Source organism: Phyllostomus hastatus, unplaced genomic scaffold (genome assembly GCF_019186645.2).
Source record: "Phyllostomus hastatus isolate PE091 unplaced genomic scaffold, TTU_PhHast_1.1 phas_contig_196, whole genome shotgun sequence".
In the NCBI taxonomy this organism is placed as follows: Eukaryota; Metazoa; Chordata; class Mammalia; order Chiroptera; family Phyllostomidae; genus Phyllostomus; species Phyllostomus hastatus.
Window position 1 is genome coordinate 13,212,456 of NW_025333709.1, and position 27,141 is coordinate 13,239,596.

General features: G+C 43.4%; 1 protein-coding gene across 3 annotated transcripts in view; it reads right to left on the minus strand.

The window, feature by feature from the left end:
* Positions 1-27,141, minus strand: part of PPARGC1A (PPARG coactivator 1 alpha) — a 631,109-nt gene that overhangs the window by 80,786 nt on the left and 523,182 nt on the right. The window contains exons 1-2 of one of the 3 annotated variants that reach the window (XM_045834041.1): positions 17,371-17,519; positions 11,987-12,166 (exon numbers count right to left, since the gene is read on the minus strand). In XM_045834041.1, the coding sequence (XP_045689997.1) occupies positions 11,987-12,166; positions 17,371-17,418 (228 nt within the window). In that variant the 5' untranslated portion in view covers positions 17,419-17,519. Of the gene's footprint in view, positions 1-11,986; positions 12,167-16,286; positions 16,383-17,370; positions 17,520-27,141 lie in introns of those variants that run through there. The other 2 variants (XM_045834040.1, XM_045834042.1) reach the window with 2 other exon arrangements.

The window sequence follows — 27,141 nt, forward strand, 5'->3', positions numbered from 1 at the left end:
TTTCCCAAAGGGATCCCCACACACGTCGCCAGGGGTGCCACAGTCTAACCATGCCAGCCCTGCAGGCTGATTACAGAAGTTTCCACCGACAGCCTCGCTCTCCTCCCTGAGGTCGCCTTCCTCTTGTCTTCCCTCAGCAAGTGCAAGGAGCAAACCGCTGTTTTTATCAATAGCCCGTGTGTAAGACACCAAAAATCCCAGGTGTCTCCTGTCAAACGTTCCGTCCCACGGCCCGGTGTCTTTTGGGCCCCACCTGTGCTCTCGGTTTGGAATAGAAGGTCCCGAGAGCCTGGAGAGACGCTCTCCGGCAAATCCCACTTCAAGGTGAACACACTGCTGAAGATGGTAAGTGTGCCAGTCCAGAGAAGGGCAGAATTTATCTGTTAGCGATGACTAGGGTAACAAGCAGGTGCAGAAGTCCCTGCCTCACTGCCTTGGCCCAAGCTCTTAGCTCCCTGGATTCTAAAGGCCTGCCTTCCTCAGACACCGTGTGCTTCGTGGAGCCGCGGGCTATGTCCCCTTCTAACCACTGTGTCCCCAGACGCTGGTAAGATGATGAGCACTCCAATGGCTGACAATCATTATCTTTTTATGAAAGGGTAAATAAACTAGTATTGGCTTTTTAAGTCCATAATATGACTTAAGATATGTGAAACTCTGCAGAAATTGGAGACGTAGGGCTTTGGCCCAGAAGTCGTAGCTCATGGGAGAAAACGTGACCACCCCTAGGACAAGGGATACGGGATGAAAAGATGGTGTTAGTAAGTACCCCAGCAGTATTTGCATTCGACAGCACTGTCCCGAGGTTTTACAGGGTGCCGCTTAACCAGGTCAAGCGACACGACTGCAGGTACAGACGGCAACCCGTTCTGTCTCCAGGCCGTTTGGAAGAAGATGGACAGGATTTGGGCACCCTATGAATTTCCCAAAAGTGAAAAAGCACTTGGCACCCATTTCTACTCCTGCCCGTGGTGCAGAAACACCAGCCACTGTGGACGCTCTCTCTGCAGTTCTCCCGAGCTCCCGGTGGGTGCCTTTCCTTTTCCCTCCGCTCTCCTTTTCTGTCAGTTGCACATTTGGTTCAGTAATTTCTTTTCTGCAGCGCTCGAAATTTTCATCATGGGAAAGTTTGACCAAAACATTCAGTTCTCACTTCATAGTGCTCTGGCAGCGAATTAAGAATTAACTGCAAATGCACCGAGAAGGCTTTCCAGAGTGTAGTTAGAGAATTTCATGACAATTAGCACAGATTTGCACTAAAGAAAAGAAAGGCAAAAAAAAAAAAACCACCGAAAAATTGTTTTAAAGGAGAACAAAAAAAGCTCCTCACACATACACAACCCGAAAAAAGGCTTCCAGCACTGGCTGAAAGTGATACCATTGGATGACAGAAGAAACACACCAGATTAGCCAATTAGCATTCACCCAAGAAAAGCGAATGCTTTGCAGGGAGGGGGAAGAAAGGAACTCATCAACAGTAATATCAACTTTACAATAGCCCTGGCACTTTATCTACCCAAAGCAAGTGCTCCCTCCCCACGTTTTCGTGACCCTCTCAACAATTCTGGGGGGAAAAATGTTAGTTCAACATTATCGCAAGCCAGAATATGGCTCTATTTATGTGACAAGTTGACAACATACAATTTCATGCTTGTTGAACTGATCGGTGTTATATATTCACTGTGAATATTATGAAGCTTCGCCATTATAAATATGAAACAGTATACACTTATTCAAAATAACTCCAGCAGTGGCAATTTATAGCTTGGTTGTTTGTGTTCTTAGGAGGTCCAAATGCCACCTTAAGAAGCTGCAGCGTGCAGAAACAGATGTGCAGTGTGACTGCGACCAAAATGGGTTGACGATGACCTATGTGAAAGCAAGCTATTACATTTTGGTCTGCGTGGCAGCTGACACCGGTTTGTATTTAGATATGTGACTGTTGGGAACACTGTGTCCTTAAAGCTCTGTTTAAACACGGGCCAAGACATTTGTCTCCTGGACTAATTATTTTACCACCCTTCTATGGCAAGTATCAGTATTCTTTTTGCTTTCTTTAGAAAAAAGAGTGTGAATGTGTAGGCACACGCGCAGGCACGCATTCCCACTGTGCTGTGTAAAGTTACAGCAGGTACTTTAAACCTTGGGCATGTCAGGTGAACGTCGGCAAGGGCTCCAGAATTGCCTGCGTAACAGGATTGTACCACTTTCCTGATCAGGTGCCTGGGAACCAGACAAGGCCACAGGCCGTCAAATCATAAGCTGTCCCCGCAACTCCTCTGGCTCTGGGTTTTTTTTTTCCTCCTGTTCTCTCCCCACCCCCTTCCTTTCTCTTAGCAAGCTCCAACCAATTTGCAAGTGTTTGCTTCCACAAGGACACATTTGGAAGAGGGAAGAACAACACAATTTACCCAAATGTGGAACGAAATGAAGGAACCGGGCACCTTGCTCAAGCTAGATATCAGAATTTGCATAAGTAGTTTTCCAACAACAGAGGTGCTATTCGGAACAAAATAAATTGCTTGTATTGTGTGCAAGGGTCCAAACCCTGACCAAGTGTGTGATTGCTTCCCTGAGCCTCTGTTTCTTAAGTACACCTAGATAGTCCTGCTGAGAAGCTCAGGTTAGTGGCCCTCTGCAGGTAGAACTAAAAATGGAATGGTTTCTTTATTTATTACTTAATTTAATTATTTATGTGTAGGTAGACCTAAAAAAAAGCTATTGTTTACACGGGAATCTTCAACATCTTTGTTTGGCTATTCAGATAAATAAATCCAAAATGTGAAATACACATGAGGTTGTTCCAGGGTTTTCTAGTAATTCTTTTGTCTCCATCTTGCTTTTTGTTTGCTTAATATTAGCTGACACCTATTCCTCTCATTTGGAGATCTAGCAAAGGATTCAGTAACCAGAACCCTGGATCTCTTTTGTAACATTTTAATCACAGTGTTTAGAAACTTCCCCATTTTAACAAAGTTTGCTCTCCAAAATCTGCATTTCTTTCTACTTTTCCTGTTGGACTAAAGTCAAGGTGTTGTCGGTCTGTCTGGTAAATCCAACCCCCAAGATAACATAATCACATACATTCATTTCTCGGGGACCTTGGCAGTTCTTATCTCCTGGCTTTTATGATCTCTTATGAACAGCCAGGAATAGCAATCTGCAGCCTGTTTGTAAAGCCATCGTAGTCTGAGCCTCGCCTTTTCCTCTTTTATCACACGGAGATATTCCGCAGCTAAATTCTACTCGCCGCAGCAGAATCTGCTCTGAGCTGCATTTTAGAGTAAAGTATTCTCTGCGTGTATGGAACATATTAAATGTGCCATAAAGGACAATTATCATTTCAATAAACTAATTATTTATAGAAGATGGTGTGTGTGTGCATTGCTTAGATTTACTGATATGCTGCCCACTGTACATGAGAGCCTAAATCTACTGAGTTCACTGTCATCAGCATCTCGGACAAGCCTCTCTGCAGTTCACATGACCCTGGTTCCCCTGTGTGCCCCGCTCAACTTTATTTTACCATTATATCACCTAGAACATTAAACACCATGCTCGAGTTCTGTGTTAAATCACAATTGTTTCCTAGTAAGTGTTCCAAGCTCCCCATTTTTATTAACAGTTATTTATTAAATCCTTAATAACATAGATAAAATAGTTAGTTAATTTGTGTGTTGAGCCATGGATGTTAATTTGTAAACATAATAACATACTGCAATCATTTGCATAATAGCATTTTAATCTTTTTAGTAAAAGCTGTAATTCCCTACAAAGTACACTGCAGTAGAAACTAAGTGACTATTGGTAATAATACAAAAGGCCTTAAAATTCTGATCCTATTATAGTGTTGGAACATACCCAAACTGCTTCCATAATCTCCGAAATGTTACTGTTCTCTGATTTAGGTGTCTGTGTCAAGAATAAAAATGAAGTACAACTGCTAGCAGTTGACTGTTTCCTAAATGTAATTTAGTATTCACTAAGCACCAGCACTTTGCAAATAGCTCTGAGGCTCTCCTTCAAAGTTCAGAGCCCCAGCTATGCCTACTGAGCAAGGAACACCAAGGAACTCACTCTGGACTCCGTTGTGCTAAGGACAGCGCTCTGATAAATCATGCTGATTTGGCATGGGGAAGGGCATCGGCCACCAAGGATTTGGCGACTGGGTCTGCTCCTTCCTCCCTGCCCTACCGGCCTGCTTAGACTTCCTTGAACTGACTGCCATGGAGCAGAAGTTTGGGAGAGAATGAAAAAGGAGGAGGAACACTTAAGGAAGTTACTTCTGGGGGGAAAAAAAACAGCTCTTTTGGGAATTGGTCTCTAGAGCCCATTAACACTAATCACAAGACTGTCCCAGAAAGAAAAAGGAGGTAGTTGTTTAAAAGTCAGGCCAAGTCATTTTACACAAGATCTGGTCATTCATTAATCTATCCTGCCACAAACCTTGAATGAATAACTTGCAGTAGTAATGGAGATGGGCAGGTCTACAAAGTATTAGTGTTTAGAATCTGAAAGTATGCGACTGTTACGTTATTTTGGAACAGAAAAGGCACAAAAGTATTGCCTATCATTGTTTAGGGACAAATGGTGTAATGGATAAGAAGTCATTTGTCTTCATAAAATGTTGCCCTTGCCAAGAATGCGGATGTGTATTGCATTGTGTATCTCTCTCCCCTTTCCCTCGCTCTCATTCTAGCTGCTGGTAATTCAGCATCTTTGGCAGGCTACAGTAAAACAGAGTATATCCAGCTTTGCTTTCAAACTGTAGACCTGTGTGTGCACTGTCTTGGAAGTAACCTGAGAGGCTAAAGAAAAACGGGGGTGGGGGGGTGGGGGGGAAGTGGTCCTTACAAAACAGTTTTACACCATAGGCAATCCATTTTATAAAACCCACAATAAAAGTTTTCACTGCTAAATGAATAGGCATATAATTATAGGGACAAATTAACCTCATTAAAAATGTAAAGTCTCTGGTAGGGAGCAGGGAAGGAAAGATTTGGCTTAACAAGGCAGTCTTGAATGTTCATCTTTTTATCAGCTTTGTGTGCTGATCTCATTCAGAGGTGAGCCATCTGCTGGGCCGAGTCTCCACGACACTGCGTACAGATATGGGACGGGGGCAAACAGACACAGCAGATGTAGAAGGTTACTACACAAGCACTCACAGGTGCTGTACAAATAGACAGTGTGTCCCATGCTGCATCCTGATTCCTGATTACTGTAATGTAGACTAATATCTTTGAAGTAAATCAAGAGGCAATGAGCCACTCTTTTCCTGAATCCTCTCCAAGTTTTTCTCCTCATGAATGTGGGTCTCCATCTTTCTGGCTGCAAAGACATCCAGGTGGAGTAATTTTTATTTAGAAGACCTATTGGAGAGTCCGGGAGGTGGCGAAAGCCTAAGATGGGATCCTAAAGTGGCTCGCCTTGTTGTTAGAGTGCCCACCGTAACTGACACGAAGTGGCTGGTCTTCGCCCAGAAAAACACAAAAGAGAGTGTCCTACAATCACTGTGCCTAATTAAACATATAGATTCTCACTTTCCAAGCTGCAAATGGCTAAGAACTGGATCGACTTCCGTACAAAACAGCAGCCAACCTCGTCTCTTGTAACCACACCCACGTTCCCAGAAGCAACCCCCAAGGAAGTTAGTCAGCCGTGGTGGAAGATGGTCAGGGCACGAGCGTCCTGCGACCTGCTGTTCGTCCGCAGGGGCCGATGCCGACAGATACACGGCTGTGGGTCTGGACTCCCAAGGCCCATTTTTCCAGTGGTCAGCATAACCGTGGGGAAGGAACAGGGTGGAAAACCAGATGTTCCCAAGATAAGGCAGATGGTATCAGGCCAAGAAGTCTAAAACAGTCCTTAATGGAGGTGGGATGAACACATGCGTGCACACACACACAGACACACACACAGACACACACACACACACGAACAAAACTGCTCAGACTCCCTGCAAGATGAGCCGGCGGTAGGATGTGCCGCTAAAGCAGCGCTCAGGCTGGGTCAGATTGTTGCTTCCTGATTTGTGACTCTCCAAGATGAACATCTCGCTGATTTACACCCAGAATTTGGAATTTTGTGGTAGGCTACAAATGCAAAGATAAGTACAACATAAATTTTTAAAATACTCCATAAGTCTCCATGAGTTTCAACATTCTTCAATGTTCCTATGTTACAGCCAATTATTTCCCCACTTAAATGGCTATTATTCTCTTACTCGAAGTCTATGTTCTCCGTAAGTGTCATTACCAAGTGTGGCAAAAATCTGGTTGTGGGCCATAAATTTAATTTAAATGACAAACATTTATTGATTGCAAATGGGAAATTCCAGAAATCTTGAAAAAGCGATTATTGTAAATTAACTCAGTCTTTTCACACAACAAAGGAGAGTTTATTCTCCTGATGATTAAATCAAGGTGAGATGGTTTGTACGCAGATTTTTTCCCTCTGTTTGTTTTGTTAAAATTCCAAGAGGTTTGCCATTCATAGAAAAGTCGGTCTGACCACGCATGCGGTCAGAAGCAGGAATTCATTACCATGGAAGGCTGCAGAATTTTTTCCAAGGAGACAAGTGAGAAAAAGCAGACACCACGTACATTCATGGAGTGGGTTAACTATGTTCTGCCCCGAGGCAGCAGGGAGATGGAGAGCCCCTTTGTAAAACAACTCACAAGTCTGAGAAAGTACTTCAGCCCCTGCAGGCGGGCAGCAACTTCGCCAGGGAGGCAGCCATGCCGCTCCGATTCTCCCTGGAACGCTTGTGAGTTGACATTCTTTTCACCTCCCTGCCTAACCCAACCCATATTCATTGGGGCTGATGGAATTTTCCTTCGAGGTGTTTCAAGTCTTTGTTCCCTGGACAGCATCCCTTCGGCTGTCCCCTTGTCCCTTCTCCGCACCTGCATCACATTGGGCTGGGGCTGCAGCTGGGCCTACTGTCCAATGTCCCCTCCTTTGTGCTTGTCCACAGTTCCTACAGCTATCCGAATTATCACTCTTCGTCACTATCTCCCTTGCTTTGTTCTGCTGCGTTAAAAAGAATCTCTAGAGACACCCTAATTCCTGCCTGCCATGTACGCTGGGTTCTCCTAGCCAGCTTCTATTTCCTACCCACCCTCAATCCAAATGTATTGCCACTCCTATGTTCCCACCAATGTTTATTTTCGTTTGAGTCAACCAAGCTCCTTGCCTCCTTACACCTTCTACGAGAACACTTCACTCTCACTCTCGTATCAGCCTCAGTGACATTATTCTTGCCGGTTCCCCCCTCAGCGGGGACACACACACACTCACACGCACACAGACATCCATGCACGCACACAGTCTTGCAATGTTTGCCAATTGTTAGTATATAATGTATACGTAACCCTGTGTGTACAGACATGTACATTGCTTTTCAATTGGCTAAAAGATCTGAACGCATGCATGTACACATATGTATGCATACATGCCCACAGTCTCGCATTGTTTGCTAATCGTTTTGCATTTCTTCGCTTGGCCTCCCAAACTCTTTTCCTTAGGAAACAGACCTTTTGTGCTTTATAGGTAATCTTCACAGTATCTCCTGCAATCCATACCAGTAGTAAACACGTGATTGTCAACTCACTCATTACGCTGCAAATATTTACTGAGCACTTCACTTTCCGCTGTTTTCTAAGAAAATGCCTAGGAAAATGTCACCGAATGAGGTTCCCAGCAGCTTGCAAAATGCTCACAGTCCATGGACTAGCCAAGATTGCTTTCTAACTTTTTGATAAGTACAGAATATGTGCCCATTTTAGAAAAAAATAAAGTAGAACTGAAAGTCTAAAGAAGACACGTAAGATCTACATTTCCATCCAATGATCAGGTATCCTTGGAAGCCTTTCCCCTCTGCTCCCTTGGCAGCATATAGAGGAGACCTCACAGACAACTAACAGGTCACTGCCCCCCACTTTTTATCCTATAAAAGTTCACCGTATCTGACCTTACCGAGAGTTCGAGTAATTAACATGAGCACTGGCTACAGCTGTGAGCCCTTCTCCTCCCATTGGCAAAGGCAGGCTTCAGAAGATCCTATGAGTAATGAGCTAGAGACAACTACATTCTCATTTGCCATGTTCTAAAGAACCCCAAGTAGCTGCATTCTTAAGTAACAGATGAATGAATGAAAGATGCCCATTAAAACAGATGTTAGAATAAAGCAGGGATAAGGAGGCCTATAGTGACCCAGAAGGGGCAATGTGCCATTTAACCCTATGCCACCAATCCTCACACAGTGCCATGCAGAAAAACAGTCCTTTATTCTCCTCCTTCAAACAAAGCACAAAGGCAAGACAGGGAAGGAAGTTATGTTGCAATATTCTGAAACATAAATCTTGCTCCCAGCCAGTCCAGGGACAGTATCCTGTTTTCCTGGCACATGGATCAGATTCACTGGAGGCTGCATCGATGGGCCCTGTGTCCTGTTTTTCTAAGCGGCTTCTGAATCATACCTGGTTACCTGCACTTACACATCCAAACACGGGTTGTACAAGCAGAGACCGCTGTTTGTGTGCCCACTTACTCAACCTGCGTGCACAGCTGCCTGTTGGCGCACCTTGCTCCCCCTCAGGAGTTCACTCTCTCCCAAGTGGTGACATTCAGTTCCATCCTTTTCCTTTTCTTCTAAAATGTCACAAAAATTAAACCTAGATTCCAACAATGCGGAAGAGGCCAAAAGAAGAAATTCCCATTTACTCCCAGCGTTTTAACATCCTGCTGTCCTCTCTGTAACTGTCAATAGCCCCTCCTTTCTGCTTTGATTCTGAGCTCAGAAATCCTGCATCCCATTTTCCAGGGGTGTCTTCAGTGAGTGGGGACAAGGGGTTTGCCCCTTGTGCCTTCTTTGACTCTGAGACTCCGAGGTAGATAATGCTTGTTATTGGCAGATCAGAGGTGGCAGGGACCGTGACTGGTTTTGGCTTGCTCACGTACGAGGCCTTCACAAATGTGATGAGGCAGGGTTTTGGGAACTGGAAGGAAGTAAGCACAGGTTGAAGTCCGCTGTGGGAGGTTTAAAGGCACAGGCTCCGGGAAACGGCTCCACGGAACACGCAGCTTTGGAAGCAGCAGCACCGAGCTGCGGCCGTTCAAGGGTTACTTTGCTGCCTATGGACCTTCCTCACAGGGGAAGACACAATTTTAGAATTCCACCTAAGCTCAACATATGCTTTTATCCACCCTCCCCTCCCCCCCACCCCGGTTAGAGAAAAAAAAGATGCCCGAGTTTAGCACTAGAGGGCAAAGAGTAGAGGCATCCTGGCTGTATGCAAATGCCAGGGAAGCCACAGCTGTCTGTCACGGTGTCGCCACACATGGCCTTACCCTTTGCACAGACAGAGAAGAATGGCTTCTGTGACTTCCGAGCCAACTGTTAGGGGGACTTACCTAAACAGTCACTTCTGCCGTCTGTCGCTAAGAGAATTCCTGACGTGTCAATCTCAAGGTCCTGGGTGCCCTGCTTATTTTTTAGGGCTTTTCTGATTCTTCTTACCCTAGATCTTTAACTACATTTTTTTCTCAGAAATCTGACCGATTCACCTTCAGTGTTTTATGAAGGGGATTTCAACGGCCTTTTTTTTTTTAACGCAAGGCTTCTCGACTTTAGCTTCATCGTCACGTGCGGCCAAATATTACTGCACTGCAGCGGCTGTTCCGCGCATTGTAGGGTATTTAGCAGCACCCCTGGTCTCTCCCACGTCCATGCCAGCAGCACTCCCTGCCCCCAGTCCCAACGATGAAACATGTCTGTACACCCTGATAAATGTCCTCTCGGGACCAAAACTGTCCTTAGTTGAGACCCCCGGTTTAAAATGACCTAAGGATATAGATTAGAGTAAATGAACCTGCTGTCTTCGAGCATCGAAAACAATTCTGTCAGTGCTAGAAAGTTATACAGGTAAACACGCAAGGGCATCTTTGTGTAGACTAAGCATCTATAGATAGCTCACCAGTCACTGAACCAAATCACCTAAAGCTGTCAATGAGGAGCACTTCGTGCAGGTGCTACAACATGAAACATGGGGACACAAGGTCATGGAGAAGGGGGTCTTTCTCTAAAGCAGCCCACCAGGCAGGACTGACTCCCTCACCATGGCTGACCCCCTCCCCCCCCCCACTGCCATTTGTTTATTCCGTAACCATGATCCAAAACGCATGGCATTCGGCCAATATGGAACAGCTGATTTTTAGATAAGAGGTCTATAGAGATGGACATTTTCAAAAGTACTGTTGATTTAATGCAGCATGACTTAAAATGGACCTGTAACCTGACAAGTGTACTGAATGAGGAATGTTCAATTCACCAGTTCTAACCAGCCGAGTCCTCACATGAACTTTCTGAGACCCGGCTGAGAAGCCTGGGAAAGTGTCAATAACCACAAGCCTTCAGCACTTCCTCCACGTCTTCCTGCTCCCTGGCCCCACCTCCACCACCTTGAGGCCTCTTCCAAGGCCCGTGTAATGCTCCCAACGCTTTACAAAGTCATAGCCGTCGGCAGAACCCACAGCTGCCCCAGCTGACCAGCTATCCCTGCTCATGTCACCGACACTGAAAGGAAAGATTCTGTTCTATTTTTAAATATATTGAGCGAAGAAGCAGCTTGATATGTCTTTGTCAAGGATGGCTGTCACCCAAACTCACTGTTACTCTATTTTTAATCAATGATATTGGCATTGAAGTCAAATAAATTTGGGGTTCAAGCCCCGGGCCTGTACTTGTCAGCTGTACGACGGGGGGAAAGCCACTGCACCTGGCGGAGACCCGGCGTCTGCATGAGTGAAATGGGAGTGGTGGCACCGGCACCCAGACGATAGGCTGTTTCGAGGGGTGAGGGAGGTGACACACACAGAGCACACGTGTCCCAAACTGTCGGCCACTCCGTTAGCACTATTACTGCCGTTAATGCGACTCCAGCGTCATCCACTCATTACTCAGCCAGCACTCATGTGTGCTGGTGGCTGGGAACACTCAGTAAATATTGTCAAATTGGCTTTCTTAATGACTCAGTAAGCATTTATCCCGTGTCTTTTATGTGCTGGATGCTGGAAAAACTCAATAAATATTGTAAAATTGGCTTTCTTAATGACTCAAGATTTCAACCAAATAACACTGAAGTATGAGAAATGTCTCTGTTGGCGGGCAAAAAAAAAAATACATTTAAAGTGCTTTGTATGGAGTCTGGCAACCGGTAGGTAGAAACTGGTAGATGATGGTGGTGGAGCTGGTGGTAGGGACACCGAAAAGTGCTTGGTTTGGCAACTTTCATTCAGTTCACTTGCCAGAGTCCTCAATGTTTGTCCTTACAAGAAACCATTTATTTCTGAGTAACTGAGTGCTGATTATGTGAGAAAGAACTTTCTTTCCTCAAAGTAACGCTGAAGGGTAAGCTTCCAATAAGGCATAAGAGTATAGAACCTGGGAGGTAATTTTCACAACTGAAAGGTAAATAAATTTTGACTAATTTATAAGTAAATATTAGAAGTGTTGGGTTTGAAGTCCCAAGATATATAGAAATCAGAGGTAGAGATTAAAAATATAATAATAAATGGCTCATCTACTTTGCAAAACAAATCAAGGTAGACATCTAACGACTGGGTTAATAAGAATGCCGTCTTGTATGGTAATTTATATTAGGCACCATTTTCTGTGGGAATTAGGGACAAACAGATTTAGACATTTGCTCTTCTTTGTCACTAGTTCTTTCACAATCCCTTGGTATTTCAACATAGATTAACGCACTTTGTTATGAGTCCTCAGCCCCTTCTTTCTAAAAAAATCATGTGTTTTCCAAACCCTGTTTTTCACAAAATATGAAGTGCCGAGCACCTAAGGGTGACACACAGTCTTCTGAGGAAAGCAGAGTAAGAAGCCATTGTGCTTTCAGGCCAACAATCACGGAGTCTGGCCCCAGCCAAGTGCAATGAGGAATTAATTTTCACCAAGGGGTGTCCTTACCTCAAATATGTTTGAAGGCTCATTGTTGTACTGATTGGATATTATTTCTGATTGGTCACTGCACCACTTGAGTCCACCCAGGAAGCTGTCTGTATCCAAGTCGTTCACGTCTAGTTCAGAAAGGTCAAGTTCAGGAAGATCTGGGCAAAGAGGCTGGTCTTCACCAACCAGAGCAGCACACTGCAGGAGGCAGGAGGAAAAAAAAAGCTTTCATTAACTTCAGGAATTTATTAAACTGCAACAGCATGTGATAGGAATTAAGCCTGGTTAATTCAACGACACCACCAAAGCTGGTTTCCAGGGTTTCGGTCACTAGAAAAAACATCCTAAATTCTTTAACGCACTTTGCTCCTGAAGGATACTTTGCCTGATCCATTTGATCCAAAATTCTACCTCCAAATCCATGCTCCCATGAGCTGTCTTTGATTCTTCCTGTTAGAAGTCAACTAGATTTGTCTGTGCCTCTTTTTTTAAAGATTTTATTTATTTATTTCTAGAGAGAGGGGGAGTGAAGGAGAAAGAGGGAGAGAAACATAAATGTGTGGTTGCCTCTTGAGCGCCCCCCACTGGGGACCTGGCCCGCAACCCAGGTATGTGCCCTGACTGGGAATCGAACTGGCAACACTTGGGTTTGCAGGCTGGCACTCAATCCACTGGGCCACACCAGCCAAGGCATGTCTGTGCCTCTTTGATAGTCAGCACTTACTAAGTTTCAAATTGTTTTCTGCTTGACTATATGCGAAATTTCACCCTACCCTTAGAGTATAATCCCACTAAGGGAGGGATACAAATTTGATTTTACTTTGGAATTGACATCACACAAAACAGACACAAAATAAACAACTGCTAAATGAAAAATAGAATATGAGAACTCTCCTAGGGAAACTTCCTCCATGTACGCTCCTTTTAACCATCATAATCCATATAATTCATTTAGCAACTAATGACGCAAAGTCCTCTAACTCGTTCATGGTTCTCTTGAATTGTGATTTAAATCTTTTAGTCTCACTTGACTTTTCATGAACTTCTGAACTGCATCTCAAATAGGTCAAAATCAAATGCCTTCTGATGAAAGACAAAAATCATCTTTTTAAAAATAATTTTTATATCTTTCACTCTGTCTAACATGCAAATCGTGTGTGTGTGTGTGTGTGTGTGTGTGTGTGTGTGGCTGGGACCATCTGACATCTGGAAAGAAAAATCACAGTAGCACATTTTTATCATTTATGCATTTCCTAAACTAGAAGTGAATTGAAAGGGACTTTTCTTTGCCATTTTAAAAATGACTTTGATATATTGATAGGTTTATAATATGCTTTGCTGTGGCTGGGCTGCTTGTCACCGAGGCTATCCTAGGCTGGCATTGTCTTTCACCACCTTGCCTGGAATAGGTGGTCTTTTAACTGTCCCACACTGTGGCTTTTGGAGGAAAGTGGACACCCTTACCAAAACAGGGGTCTTGTAATCTCGAACTGGCTATCTGGCTGCTGACTCCTCACTGCCTCCTGCGAAGAACCCCACAGAAACTTCCCACAGCAGGGATCTCGTGATGCCAGAGACATGGGACTTTATCCACCCACACGCCAAAGTGTCTGCCTCAGCAGGCGCCCACTCTGAAGTGGAACCCTCACGGCCCTGCCTTCAGGGGTCAGGAGAGACGCTGTGAAATCACTCCCGTCCAGGCAGCAGCTGGGCAGAGAGCTGAAGATCCTGCTTGACATTTAGATTTCCAAGAAAACAAGTTTTATGCAGATATGGTTCTCAAGCACCCCTGTCATCCCTGGCAGGCGACACTGCACGGGTCATACGCAGCAGCGTGATCCGAGTCCCATGTTGGGACGTGGCTACCGGGCAATGGAGTCGGCAGTGGGGAAGGGGAGTTTGCAGGGGCCTGAACACTGCTGCATTGCTCCCGAAGACCACCAGGCCCCGGTGAGATCCCACATCGCAGGCACAGAGGCCATGCAAAGAAAGGGCCAACCTCCCCATCAAAACTTTCCTGATCATTGTATTGGTCTTTCCTTTCTTATTATCTGAGTTAGGCCGCAGTTACAGATCAGTATCCTTGACTAGACTCACAAGCAAGCAGAGGCTGGGCTGAAGAGGTCTCTCACACCCGGCGCAATGTGCCTGGTTTGTTTTGGGTATAACACTTCCCAGTCTTCCAACTCGCCCACACTGCTTACCCCTAAGCACAAACACACCGTTTTAACTCTTCCACGACGCGATCAGGTGGGGGACAAGGGGATAACTTTTTCAGTGGTGCAAAAACCACTTGGATTTCACTGAGGGATAGTCCTTAAAAAAAAATAAACACAGAAACAACAAAAACAGCAATAAAAATATCAGAGTGAGGAAACGTCAGATCTCGATATCTGGCTGGGGTTCCTGCTGCACAGAGCACAACTGAGAAGCCTGCTTTGACATGCTGAACGTCCCAGCAAGGAACCGATGGGCGACTTCTTGCTGCCTCGCTCTTCCTGGCTGCCCTCTCCAGGCATGGCTAGTTCAGAACCCTTTAACCTTTCATAAGACGGTATTGAGTAACTTTTGAAAACCATCAAAAAAATGTGATCGACTATTGGGTTTTTTTTTTTTGTATTACTGTGCTGTTACTTACCTATGTCTTCCCTTCCCTTTCCCCTCTCTCTCTCTCTTCCTCATTTTCACTTTTAAGTTATGGTTGAAAAATGAGCATGTGCTCTTCTTGCCAGTGTTGACATGCTAATAAAATCAGGGCTTCTGCATGTGGCATTCTCCTGATCATCTAAGACGCACTAGTGGCAGCGAGTGTCCCTGTTATTCATTTCTGCTTGGCCTTTGGGTGATGCCAGGCTCACCAGCCCGAGCCCTGTAGCTGTCCTCATCTGCCAGGCCGACACTCACCGCTTCCCCACGCATCTGTAACAGGTGTGCTTTCCGACAGTTACAGACCCACAGTCTCCCGGCTCCGTGCAACTCTGCCAGCTACTGCACTACCGTCGCCTTAATTTTATAATAAGATTTAAGAGGATAAAGTGGTTGCTAAACACAAAAGGCTAATTATTGTGCGTTATTTCACCCCAACAGACTTTTCTCTTAGTGAAGGAGCAGACAATAAATTAGCCTAACTGCACTGATGATTATGAATCATTATAATTAAGTATAATTCTCCATTAACCTTTTGGAGGTTTTTGTGCCATTGATGGTAAATTTTAAAGAGAGAGAGAGAGAAGAAAGAGTGGACCTGGCCACATTAGTTATATTCATGAAAAAAAGAATCATACTTCTTTAAAACAAATCAGTCAAGACAGGGAAGGGGCCGGGGGTGGGGGGGGGGGGCAGTTAAGAACGACAGCCTTAGCAGAGTGTAGGTCCTGCGTCGTCTCTATCAATCTTGGTAACCTTATTGTACGCCGCCTTCATTAAACTGTGCAACACCGGGGACTGAGTAGCTGGAGTGATACAGGCCTTTATTAACCCACGCGCTGTCCTGTCATTATGTGCAAAAGGGCATAATACGTTTTAGGATGACAGCAAACATTAATGATTCAAAAAATGAAAGCTGCCTACGCTACCTGCTGCTCGTAATATTTTAGACTGGCGGAGGTGATTCCCAGAGCTGCTGCTGCCGCCGCCGCCGCCGAGGCGAGGCTCCCAGCAGCTTGCTGTCTGCGGCGCCACAGAGGAGCGGCGGGCCAGTCTCAGCCAACCGACAACTCAATCCCCAGCTGGACAATTAGCCCGAGACCTCACCTCCTTAAGACAAAAATAAAAGGGCCACTATCCTAAAGGGTTCTGACACTTGTTTACAATGACTCCAGGAATTCCCACGCTGAAAGTTAAACCTGCTGTATTTCCATACGATCTAGTTTCTCAATCAACTCCTAGCAGCAGCAGGAATAATACTGGAGGGGAAAATGGAACTACAGCTGCTGAGACCCACCGTGCCAGCCAGACAATCACTCACAGGACATGCCAGCTCCTCGAAGAAAATCAGGACTTTGAAGCCACTTACAACCCTGACTCAAAACAGCTACACGACATAGGAATTACCCATTTCTATGCCACCTTCCCGAGAAATCACAACACGAGAACCATTGCAATCCCCCAATATGCTCTGCCAAGGCAGGGAGGGCACACCGAGCCCCATTTGCAAACCCAGCAAAGAGTTAAGAATCCAGGGCATGCCTGGCTAGATAGGAGAAATGCACTCGCTGACGGCCTGGGCCAAATTATTTTCACTTTAGATGTGTATCGCTGCACCACATGGACATCTTATTTAATCAAATCACGTGTGACACTCGACCCTCCCCCTTACCCTACGTGCCCCCAGCCACCCAGAGGAAGCACTCGCGTCCTTTGCCTGGTTCATTGTTAGCAGCCCAGATCCTCCATGCACTTCAATTCGGTTCCATCTCACCAGAGTCCAGAGAAAGTTTCACTTGTTTCCCAACTTGCCCAAACTTTCCGAGAACACTGCAGTGTGCGGAATGCAAACACGCCAGGCCCTCGTCCCCCCCGCTTGTCACTCTAGACTCCAGAGATTCCGCGGAAACGGCTTGCTTTCTTTCCCCTGGTATGAATTGTAGCCAGCAGAGACTGTGGAATTGATGTATTGCCGTCTATTTTTACACGAGCAGCGAGCAGCTCCACACACAGTCCTGCATAAACTCCATTCTCTCTCCGGCTTCAGGCAGCTCTCCGTGGTACAGCGAGATTTAACCATTGGCTTCCCTGCCGCCGACGCAACTAGCAAACCTGGCACCTTACTTTTTTTTCTCTCTCTCTCTCTCTCTTTATTTGCTGGCCAAATCTTTCAACCACATGGAGGAGTTTTAAAGGAATCAGCTTCATTGTTTTGTGAGAAAAGCAATCTAAAAGAGCCCAGCAGGATTATTTAGGATTTTTGAGTTCTCTGTCTGATGAGCACAGAGACACGGGGGGAAAAAAAATCCAGACTCGAGTCAAAACTGACTCTATTTGAGAACATCCATTTTAATATTTTTATCTTCATCTTATTATAAATAGAAATGGCATTTTTCCAACCAGGCCACTAAATACCACTGGAAAGACTTCAGCTTCTGATTCATATCAATATCTTAGAGCATAAATATTGTATATGAGTAGAAACAGAGCCAAAGGCACATGGAAAGAGTTTCCAACTGCAACAGATACGGATGACAGCAGCTAAGCTTTGATTTGCTCGTGGCATCTCAGAGCCACCTTAAAATAGCAAACTTATTGGAGTTAAGATAAGATTAAGATTCCTTTCCAAAAGCTCCTGCCCGGGCTACTTTTCTACCTCCTCTCCTCGCCCAAGCCCTTCCCCCCTGTCAGGAATAATTGCATCGCGAGGAGAGCTCCAGCAACTGGCTGCAGTGCCGAGCCCAGCCCCAGCTCACCTCGATGTCACTCCATACAGAGTCCTGGTTGCACATGTCCCACGCCATCCAGCTCCTGAATGACGCCAGTCAAGCTTTTTCAACTCCAATCCACAGTGACACTGAGCACACACTCATGCAGGCAACCAGCCCCTTACTGAGAGTGAACTGAAGGCACCTGTCTTACTACAGTCCCCAGTCACATGACAAAGCTATTAAAAAGTAGGCTGGGCTGTCACTCACCCAGCCTCCCTTCTCCTGTGCAGCTTGCTGCTCAAACTCGTGACGTCACTCAAAGGCAGCCCTCTGCCTCAGTGAAGCAACGCTTTAAAAAAAAAAACGGAAAGAAGAAAGAAAGAAAGAAAAGAAACACTTGGACTTTGGGAGGCTTTGAGCATCATGCTGCGATTAAAGCCAGCTTTGAATGCCACAGACTCTAAACGGAGCCCTGGCCATATAATAACTAAAATCCCCTGCAATCTTCTTTTAATTTATTTTCCTTCTAAAACAAGCAAGTGGCAAAGCTCCCTGCTTCAAGACAGAGTAACTATATTCTTAGCTAAAACGTGTACTCCCTGAGGACTAGAATTCTGAGACCTCCAAGTGGACTCTAGCTCCGTCTGGGACTAAAGCGAGAGCTTATCACATGATGCATTTTTTATGAGACATTTTTCTAACTGGAGAAGTGTCTGAAAGCAAAGAATGGGGCACGATTTTTTTTCTTCTGGTTTGTTTAATCAACAAAACAGCCTGTATTTGTTAAGATACAAACAAACTCCTCCACCCAGAAACTGGCTCTCCCCGCGGTAGAAGGGAACACCAGCTCCTAAAGTGTCCCTGCAGTTTGCTCTGCTCCATGTAAGGAGAACAGGCAACAAAATACCACCCTTTCGGGTCCCTTCTAAGTGTCTCCACTCCTGTCCTGGGCTCCCAGAAAACAAGTGTTCGCAAGGCAGCCCCTGCTGCTGTGCCCTGATCAGCCTAGTTTCCGGCTGCTTTCTCTTGCATACACGGAGCATTGCCTCTTGAGCTGCCTCAGGGTGCCTTTTTGAACAAACACTGGATTCCAGCCCCAGTGCCCTGGGTCCTGCGGTGTGTATTCGAGACCAAGAATGTCCGTGGAGTGAGGGAAAAATACCGACCTGCGATTAGCAGAAATATTCATTTCTGGGGCTTTTTAATCATTTTTTTTTATTTTTTCAGCGTCTACCCTGAGACAATGAGGGCTCACACAGGTGCAACTGTTTCATGATGATACTACATATTGAATACATAACAAACTCAAGGTACCAGGCACCACGGAAACACGTTTTTCATAACACTACAGTGGTCTGATTTAACCCTTCCACGTTCCGGGGAAAGGTACAGCTATTTGTGAACACACAACTTTTTATAAAATCTTAATCCCAATATCCTTTTAAAATCAGCTCAATTATTTTACTTGATAATAACTTATCTGAAAAAATTCCCCAGGTATCTAAAAAGTGTTAAAGCACTATCGACTCAAATTCCTCTTCTTTTAAGGTTAATTTAATGTGTCCTCTATTGTTCATTTCCTTGTGCATTAGAAAAAAAAAACGTTAATTTGCTCTAACACATATTTGAAATGGAAAGTTGCTTAAGTATTAAAGTGAAAGAAAGAAAAACCAAAAGAATCCCCCCAAATGACAGTCTGTTTCTTTTTTCAGACACAAATATTGTAAGAGATCTGTGTCCTCCCACGCCTGCAACAAGTTGCTGGTAAATTCCTGAATAATGTGACGAAATTGACAGCTTGTCATTATTGGCCATAAAAAGATGGCCTAAAGCTTTGACATTTTAAGTCAGCTGAATACCTTTTACTGGCACATTTTCCTTCTTACAAAAAGTGGAAAATTACTGTAGTTTTAATTTTCTAAATCAAGAAAGAACAGGGAAATACAACCTCGGGAAGGCTTTCATGCCTGCAATTAGTGACATTACTCTGCACTCCCCACAAAGAAACACTCATTTTCTTCCAAATTATATTCTGATTTAATGTAAAACTACAGTAAATTATTAAAATTCGGGGGAAAGGTCACTTGCTGTCCCTTCCACGCAGTCAAATGTGAAGTAACACTGGTCACTTGACCTGGAAGAGTCGACGTGCACTCATTATCATCAAGAGGCCCCTGAGTCGTGGTATTCTCTGCTGTTTTTCATTGTGTCCGTCGAATGCTAGGCATCCATGACATGCTTGTTTGTTTTTTTAATCCTATTCACACTTTTTAGAGAAGTTCTCTGCACTGGGGCATTGTGTACTGTTGTTTTTGATATTTTAACCTGCTCACAGTTCGTTGCTGGGATTTTCCTATTTGTGTTTCTGCCACCTAATTCCACTTTTTTATTAAATCAATCAGCACGTCCAATGAAACCAGAGGTGTTTTTATATTTTTTCCCCTTCACCATCACAAAGAGGGTTAGCTGGAGGGAAAACATGGATGGGACTTACAAACCACAGCATACTGTATTTTCCCCCCAGTTTTCTTTTACAGTACAAACCAAAATATAAACTGATTCTTGGGACACATTAGAGAATCCTCCACTATTTTTTAAAGTCTAAAAATTACAACTCTAAGGACAGGGATATGGTAAAGGTCTTATAATTTGCTTAATTAGCTCTTCAGATTAAAATTTCTCTCCTGTTCAGGTTTTTTTTTTCCCCCTTTCCTCGGGAGAGCATAAACTCTGTTAGTTGCTCACCAACCTTGGTCTTTCCCAGCTTCCCAGGCAGTCTCTGCATTTCACTGTGCTTCTGCCTTGACTGTTCCCTTCCTTCTTCCCTACAGCCCTGCTTTCCTCCCTTCGTCAACTCTGCCTCCAAGATTTCCAAACATTTCGTTTCAATCAACAAAGATCTATTGAAGCCTTACTGTGTCCACAGCAACGTATCGCAAGGACAGCCAAGAAGGCATATGACATGACCACAAGGGAGCTCACAATTTTAGGGGGAATGACAGCCCTTATACACGGGCAATAATTCGATATGAAAACAAAAAGTGATCTTTCACTCAATGTCCAGATTCCTCTTCTACAAACACACCCCTTTTCAGGTACAAGGTCCTTCCACCTACCACAATTCACACTCCCATTGACCCCATTTTGTCTCGACAATAGAAAGAGGTATTTATTAACATCTGTGGAGTGCCCATAATGCTCCAGATCTATACAGAACCTAGAATTCATCCTGCTGGGATTTCTTCCTTCAATGGTTCAGTTAACATTTCCCAAGGCTCCTACGCTGGTAACCACAGGAGAATCTGTCCTTAGAGTTAGTGACAGGACAGAAAATAAACCTTCAAGAGAGTGATTTAATTTTATAACAAAAATATCTAACCAAGTATGTAACATTTGTATTTTCTTCTCCATTCCTGCCCAAAACAATAGGTTTGCCTACCCTCTATATGTCAGACAACTGCCCACTTCTAAAACATAAACACAATCCAACTCAAATAACTAGGATTCAAATACACAAGTAGACAATAGCAAAGACAACTGGTTTTGATGTCATTATTGGGCACAGGTGAGAAGACAGAAGAGCTATTAGTATGGATATCTTTGTCCATTTTTAATAAGCTTTCAATAAATGATAAGAATGAGTTTAAGCTAAAACTTTTCAAGGAAGAGAAGCAGAGAAGAAACATAGAGAGCAGACCTTGGAGGAGCTAGCCATTAAAATTAGTACCCAATATACCACATCTCAATTTAGTTCTCAAAACTCTCCAATCAAGATTATCTGTGTACCCATTTTACACATGAGAAAATTAAGAGGAAGAGTGTTGATAGCAGCTGAAAAGAGCATAAGGATTCCTAAAAGCCCTTCTGGGAAGAACTAAAGTTTCAAACATGAAAATAATATCCATTCCCAATCCAAAGCACAGCAAAGACCTGAAGCAACTTTATGTTACTGGAAACTGCCATTCCTGGGAATACTCCCTGTCTAGAGCATTCTTCCAGAAAGGTAAGGGGTCTTCCCAGAATTGCTAATATTTCTAAAGTTAATCATTACTAACAGGCATTCACTTGCTTGCTCCCAATACCTAGAGAAGTTAGTTGGTCCCAGTAACCCATGTCATTTTCTGAGCACAGGGTCTGAGTCTCTGGGACACATCTGAGCTGAGACTCCACAGGGCACAAAAGTCAGTGACAAGGTAGGATATTAACAAAAACCTCTAGTCTAGGGGCATTCTAAAATCAAATCTTACTTTGCACAAAAGCACCTTCGGGGAAGCAAAAAGAGAGCCGTGGGCAGTGTTAATGCCTCCCAGCATCCATCCATCTATTTATTTTTCATAAACTGGAGGTGATAGACAACCTCAGTAACAATCTCTCATCTCCAATAAAACCTCCGGCAGGCCAGCTCTTCGCCAATGAGTCTGCCTGTAATTGAACGTGAATCTCAAAATCTGCTTTTGGCATTTTTCACATTAAAACAAAAATAATGTGAAAATTAATCCGAGTTGTACTCAATTGGACTAATCTAAACATAAAGCAGGCAGCATGCTTATTAGGCCCACAGATAAGAGATTTTTAGAAAGCATGGTTAAAATCTGATTGTGTCTGATGTGTAACTGCTGTGTCTGTGCATCTATAGACATTTTCATTTACCTTAATTATTTCAGGTTATTTCATCTATAATGCAGTGAGTTATTGATTATTTAGACAAGAAACACTCAATGAGATTATTTAGCAATGTTTCTTTACAAAAACTGAAAATAAAGCACCTCACATTTTATTAAATTTGGTACTATTTAAAAATTTAAAGTGCTACTGACCCTCAAAAACTTAGTTCATTTACTAAGAAAGGTATTAAATCCTCCAACTGAAGTTAGCGAGGTCCATCCAGAAAAAAAAACTGAGGTACACAAATTATTAAATTTAAAATAATATCTATTAGTCAAGTAGTTCCCCCTGGTACTTATTTCTAGAGCTTGGGCCTTAATGAGTTTGAGTTGTCTTGATTCTAAGGGAGAAAATTATGTTTTTCAACTAGTCTTAAAATGGAAGACTTAATAAGTAAAGGTTTTTTTTGTTTTTGTGTTTGTTTCAGTTTTTGTTTTCTAATCCCACCAAACAAGCCTTGGAAAGGTTTTGGTCATTTTGCTTTTCTTTCTGTTATAGAAAGATTTTTCCAGTGCTTTGATATTTGAATTTCACTCTAGTAGGGCCCAAGTATATCTTAAGGACATAATGTAGAAAGAAAATAAACTCACATTTTAAGCAATTAGCTTAAGGTTTAGGCTAAATCTTGTGCTGACATATAAAATCTTACTTTATGTTTGCTAGCCCAAATGGACACAGGATTTTGAAGAAAAACCCTTTACCCAGAAGATCACTTTTAAGGCTACCTCCACACTTACAGCTCAGCCAAAAATAAATGTTAAATGCTGCTGGTGCAATTATATAAATGGGTATACAGGTTTCTAGAAGAAACGCAGATAATATGTATGAAATATGTTTAAAATGGGCATGCCTGTGAACCCAGAAATTCTAATTCTAAAAATGCATCTTCAAGAAGGAACAAAGGGATACGTGCAGAGGCTCGGGGTGTGAGGGTTACCAGTGCTACACTGTTTACATTACTGAAAACTGGAGAGTGGTGCATAGACCCAATAACAGTGGCCCTGTTAGGTAAATGATAGAGCAGTATATTTATTCATATACATATACTCACTGAATATGTCCCATGATATCGTTAAAACTGTTGTAAAACTATATAGTAGCATAATGAGAAAATTCAAAATACATTAAGATTTCAAGTTGTTTGAAAAAAGTATAACAACTAATTTACATATAAAAACATACACTCAGAAAGAAAGAAAGAAGATAAGGAGACTGACAAGATGGTCATAGTGGCTGATGACATTATAAGTAATATTTAATTTTCTTTGTGTTTAGGTGCTTTTCTGTAATTCTTAAATTTTCTGTGACAAGCTTATACATATCATGTATTTAAAGGGAAGCCATTTCTCCCTGTCGCAGTGAGGCCCTCAGCTACTCCACTCAGGATGCAAGGCTCCTGAGCAACCGTGGGAGCAGTGCCGAACCGGCACTTAGAACCCCTCTGAGCCCTGAATTCTGGGGAGAGGAGAGGTATCAACCTCTGAGGTGGGCTTATGCCACTGACCCCCACTGGCCACTGCCACCTAAACTTTGGTTCTCAGCTTGAAGTTTTATCAATGAAGTTAAATAAACTTCCCACTAAAAATGTAAGCAACTTTGGTAGAGTTAGGGGCATTTCAGTTATTTACACAAAAGCATCTATCTGTGAGTCGTATGTATTTTTTTCATCCCTTCTAGCATCTAATAAAGTTCACAAGCACAGGCCAAGGGGGCAGAAAATAGTAAGTGCTTTAAGAATGCCACGGTTAAGCATTTAAGAAAATTTCCCAGGAAGGGATTTTATCGACTGGGGAAAAGGAAGGGCAGCCCAAAAATGCTTAGGGAAGAGCTGTGGGAGATGGAGGTCCTGCCGGAGATGACTGGAATTCACTGGATAAGGAGAATGCAGTCCAAGTTTCAAGCCAGTGACTCGCGAGTGAACTTCTGGAACACAGTCTGTTCCTAAATGTGGAGCAACCTATATATATGCTGTCACATTGCAGCCCAGTTCTCAGGCAGAAAGCTCATTCTGGGCCCTGCAAATATCACATGAAAGGTGACCCACCCTCTCTCCTGTGGAAGGCTGGCTATAGCCACAGGAAGGCAGGCTTTGCTATCAGCCTCTCCGAGTTAGTGTTTCAGCAGTTTCATGGGCTTCTCCTGCAAATCACTCTTTCTGTGCTCGGGTGATCATTATTTTGACCATTAAGACTTTTTTTTAAAGAAGATGGGTAATGAGGCTGGAACCAAGGCCAAGCTCATGGCATATAAAGTGTTTACAGAGGCTCAACCTTATCTGATAAGCAGAATAATTTTGTGGATCTTGATTCAGCACAAAATGGAAGAAAAAGAATAGTAAGAAGAGCATGGGTCCTCATTTAGGTGTGTCACAGGCCCACATTTCCACTTTGGGCAATTCACTTCATGATTCTGAGCCTCAGTTTCCTTATCTGTCAAAGGAGATGGCCAGATTCAACTCTAGCTAAGATTTCTGCCCACTTCCACATGCAACGCTGTGTCAGCCCCAACAGAGACAGGCCCCTTGGGAAGACCTCTTTGTGAGGGCTGCATCCAAAGGTTTTGTTGTACGAAAGGCCCCGGGAATCAGGAAGGAGGTTCAAGGAAGGTAACGGGTGCTCAGCTCCGCCAAAGGGACTGACCTTCATCAGTCTCCATGAAATACGCCTACTTACCTGCCTCCCCATACCAGAACAAGATCACAAGAGAATTCACAAAATACGATCCTTTCAATGACACAGGCTGGTGTGAGAAGGCCAACTTCTACAGACCTGGGGTTCTTACAAATCCCAAGTAGTTGCCCTGGAGAAACAGTAAGCTTTCATCTTGTTTATCACTCACGTTAGTCAGTGGTACAAGTCGTGTGTAAGACTAGTCCCTACTTGCACGGTAAGGGTAAAAAGCACACAACTAATATGAGAGTGACTATTGACTTATGCCTGCATATGGATGCAATGTAGCATCCTAACATGTGATGTGGTTTTCCAACAGGTATGAAATATTACCCAGGGAGAGAAGACTTAGCAAAAAGGATGGATCCTAAATTCAGGGCTCTGGAAATAGGAACAAGGTCTACAGCATCTAGGGAAATAAGAGCTTAAAGAGTTTTGCCTCCTACCACATCTGCCCCCCTTAAATCAAAAGCTCATTATGTTTGGTAAAATGAGACATTACCTCTTTCTGAATTCGAGAGAAAGCATCCAAGTTATTACTGTAGGATGTGGAGGGAGGAAAGAAGGTCATATGCCCAAACTATGTTATCAAGGCATTAACGGCAACTGTATTAAACCAAGTTCGTATCACGGACTAGATAGTTGACATATCACTAGGAGTTACAGGGTCTTCCTACTCAGCTCTTTTCCTTGTACGAACAACCTTGTCTAGCGGGAGGTGGATCTGTGCTTCAGAGCCATCTAATACCACCCAGCTTCGAGACTTTCCTTTAGGGCTGAATGAAGAGCCACAAGCACCTACATTTCCTAACAGGCAATTTGGAGAGGGAGGCTTGATATAAGCAAAGTGACACCAGGGAAATTATGGACTTCCATAAGGACAAGGCCTTGATAAACCACTAGCCACCCACCTCCAACGCTGGATGCTCCAGCAGTAGCCACTGCCATGACATATTTAAGTTCACTTTTTCCTGCAACCAGGGAAACAAAAAAACTAACATAATAAAAACTTGATTTCTATGCCTGTAAAACAATCTCCAAAGGGCAGTTAATAAGAGTTTTGCTTTTAAACAGGCCCCCAAGTTGTGTTACTCTTTGACAATCCCAGGTTGTACATTGGCCCAAGCAGATGATCAGAGGGGATTCTTTTCCTACCACTTTTTAAAACAAAAATCTCTGTCGACTCCTGAGGTGTAGCTTTCTACCATCTATCTTAGTAGATCCATTTCCACATAGGACACCTAAAAATAGGCCATACCTAACCTTTTGCACGGCCATACAAAGCTACTAAGTGGGAATTCCAGCTCAGCTCTCTCTTGTGGGTATTTTCAGAAGGTGCCCTCTTTGTCTTTTCTGTTATGTTATCCTGTGTTGAATATTGCATAAAAATCCAGCCCAAGAGTGGTTTGCTAGGATGTGTCTTGCATTGTAACCACTAAGTTACCGTATTTGAGATCTGTTATTTTGTTTCACACTGAACCAAAATGAAACTATGGCTAATAATGTTCTGGCAGGGAAATCAATTTAAATAATTAATGTTCAATAAACCTATTAATTCCACTTACAACAGTACTGTTGTGGAGAGTTTATACTTTAAAGTTACAGTCAAATACATCGATGAAAATGAATAAACATCTACTATACATCAACATGTACATAAATCCCACAAGTAATGTGAAGCACAAGAAGCCAGATACACCAACAAAAGTCCACGCCTTATTATTCTGTTCTTCCTATAAATAAGTACAGAAACAGATATACCTAATACATGCCCCTGGAAACCAGGACAGAGGTTGGCTCTGGTGGTGGTTGAGAGCTGGAGGCATGGTCTGGGGAACAGGATTTCAGAAAGTTGGTGTTGGTTTATTTCTTGCTGTTGTTACTTGTCACATAGGTTCTGATCGGTTAGTGAAAATTCACAGAGCTAAGCCCTTATAATATATACACTTTTCAGTATTTATATTATACTTAGATCAAAATTCTGAAGTACATAGCAAAGACAAAGGAGTTTCCCCTATATTCCAAAATGTTAAAGTCTGCTACCTTTCTGTTAAAAAATTCTCCATGTTCAGCTTATCTTCTTAAAGAACCCATGAAACCCCACGGACAAAGAACAGTGGAGCAGGAATCAAAGGGCCCGCCATCCAGGTTGGTTGGTTTGACCTTGGACGTGGCCATTTCTACGTTCTAGATCTATTTCATGTTCTGTCAGAGGTAGGATAGGATTAGGAGCTCTCCAAATGTATCTTTATATGAACGAAAGGAAGGCAACTTCCAACTCTAAAACTTTAGTACTTTGCCCTTCGTTGAAAATTCATTACCAATGGGTGTCATTGGAAATGTAGTCCCTTTCCATGACACGTGGCCTTTGGAGACAGTCAGTGCACAGCTGCCGTTGAGACCCATCTATCTGATCCAAAGCAAGTCACCTAAACCATCTGAACCTCAAATCCTCCTCTGCGGAAATGGCAATGTAAATACC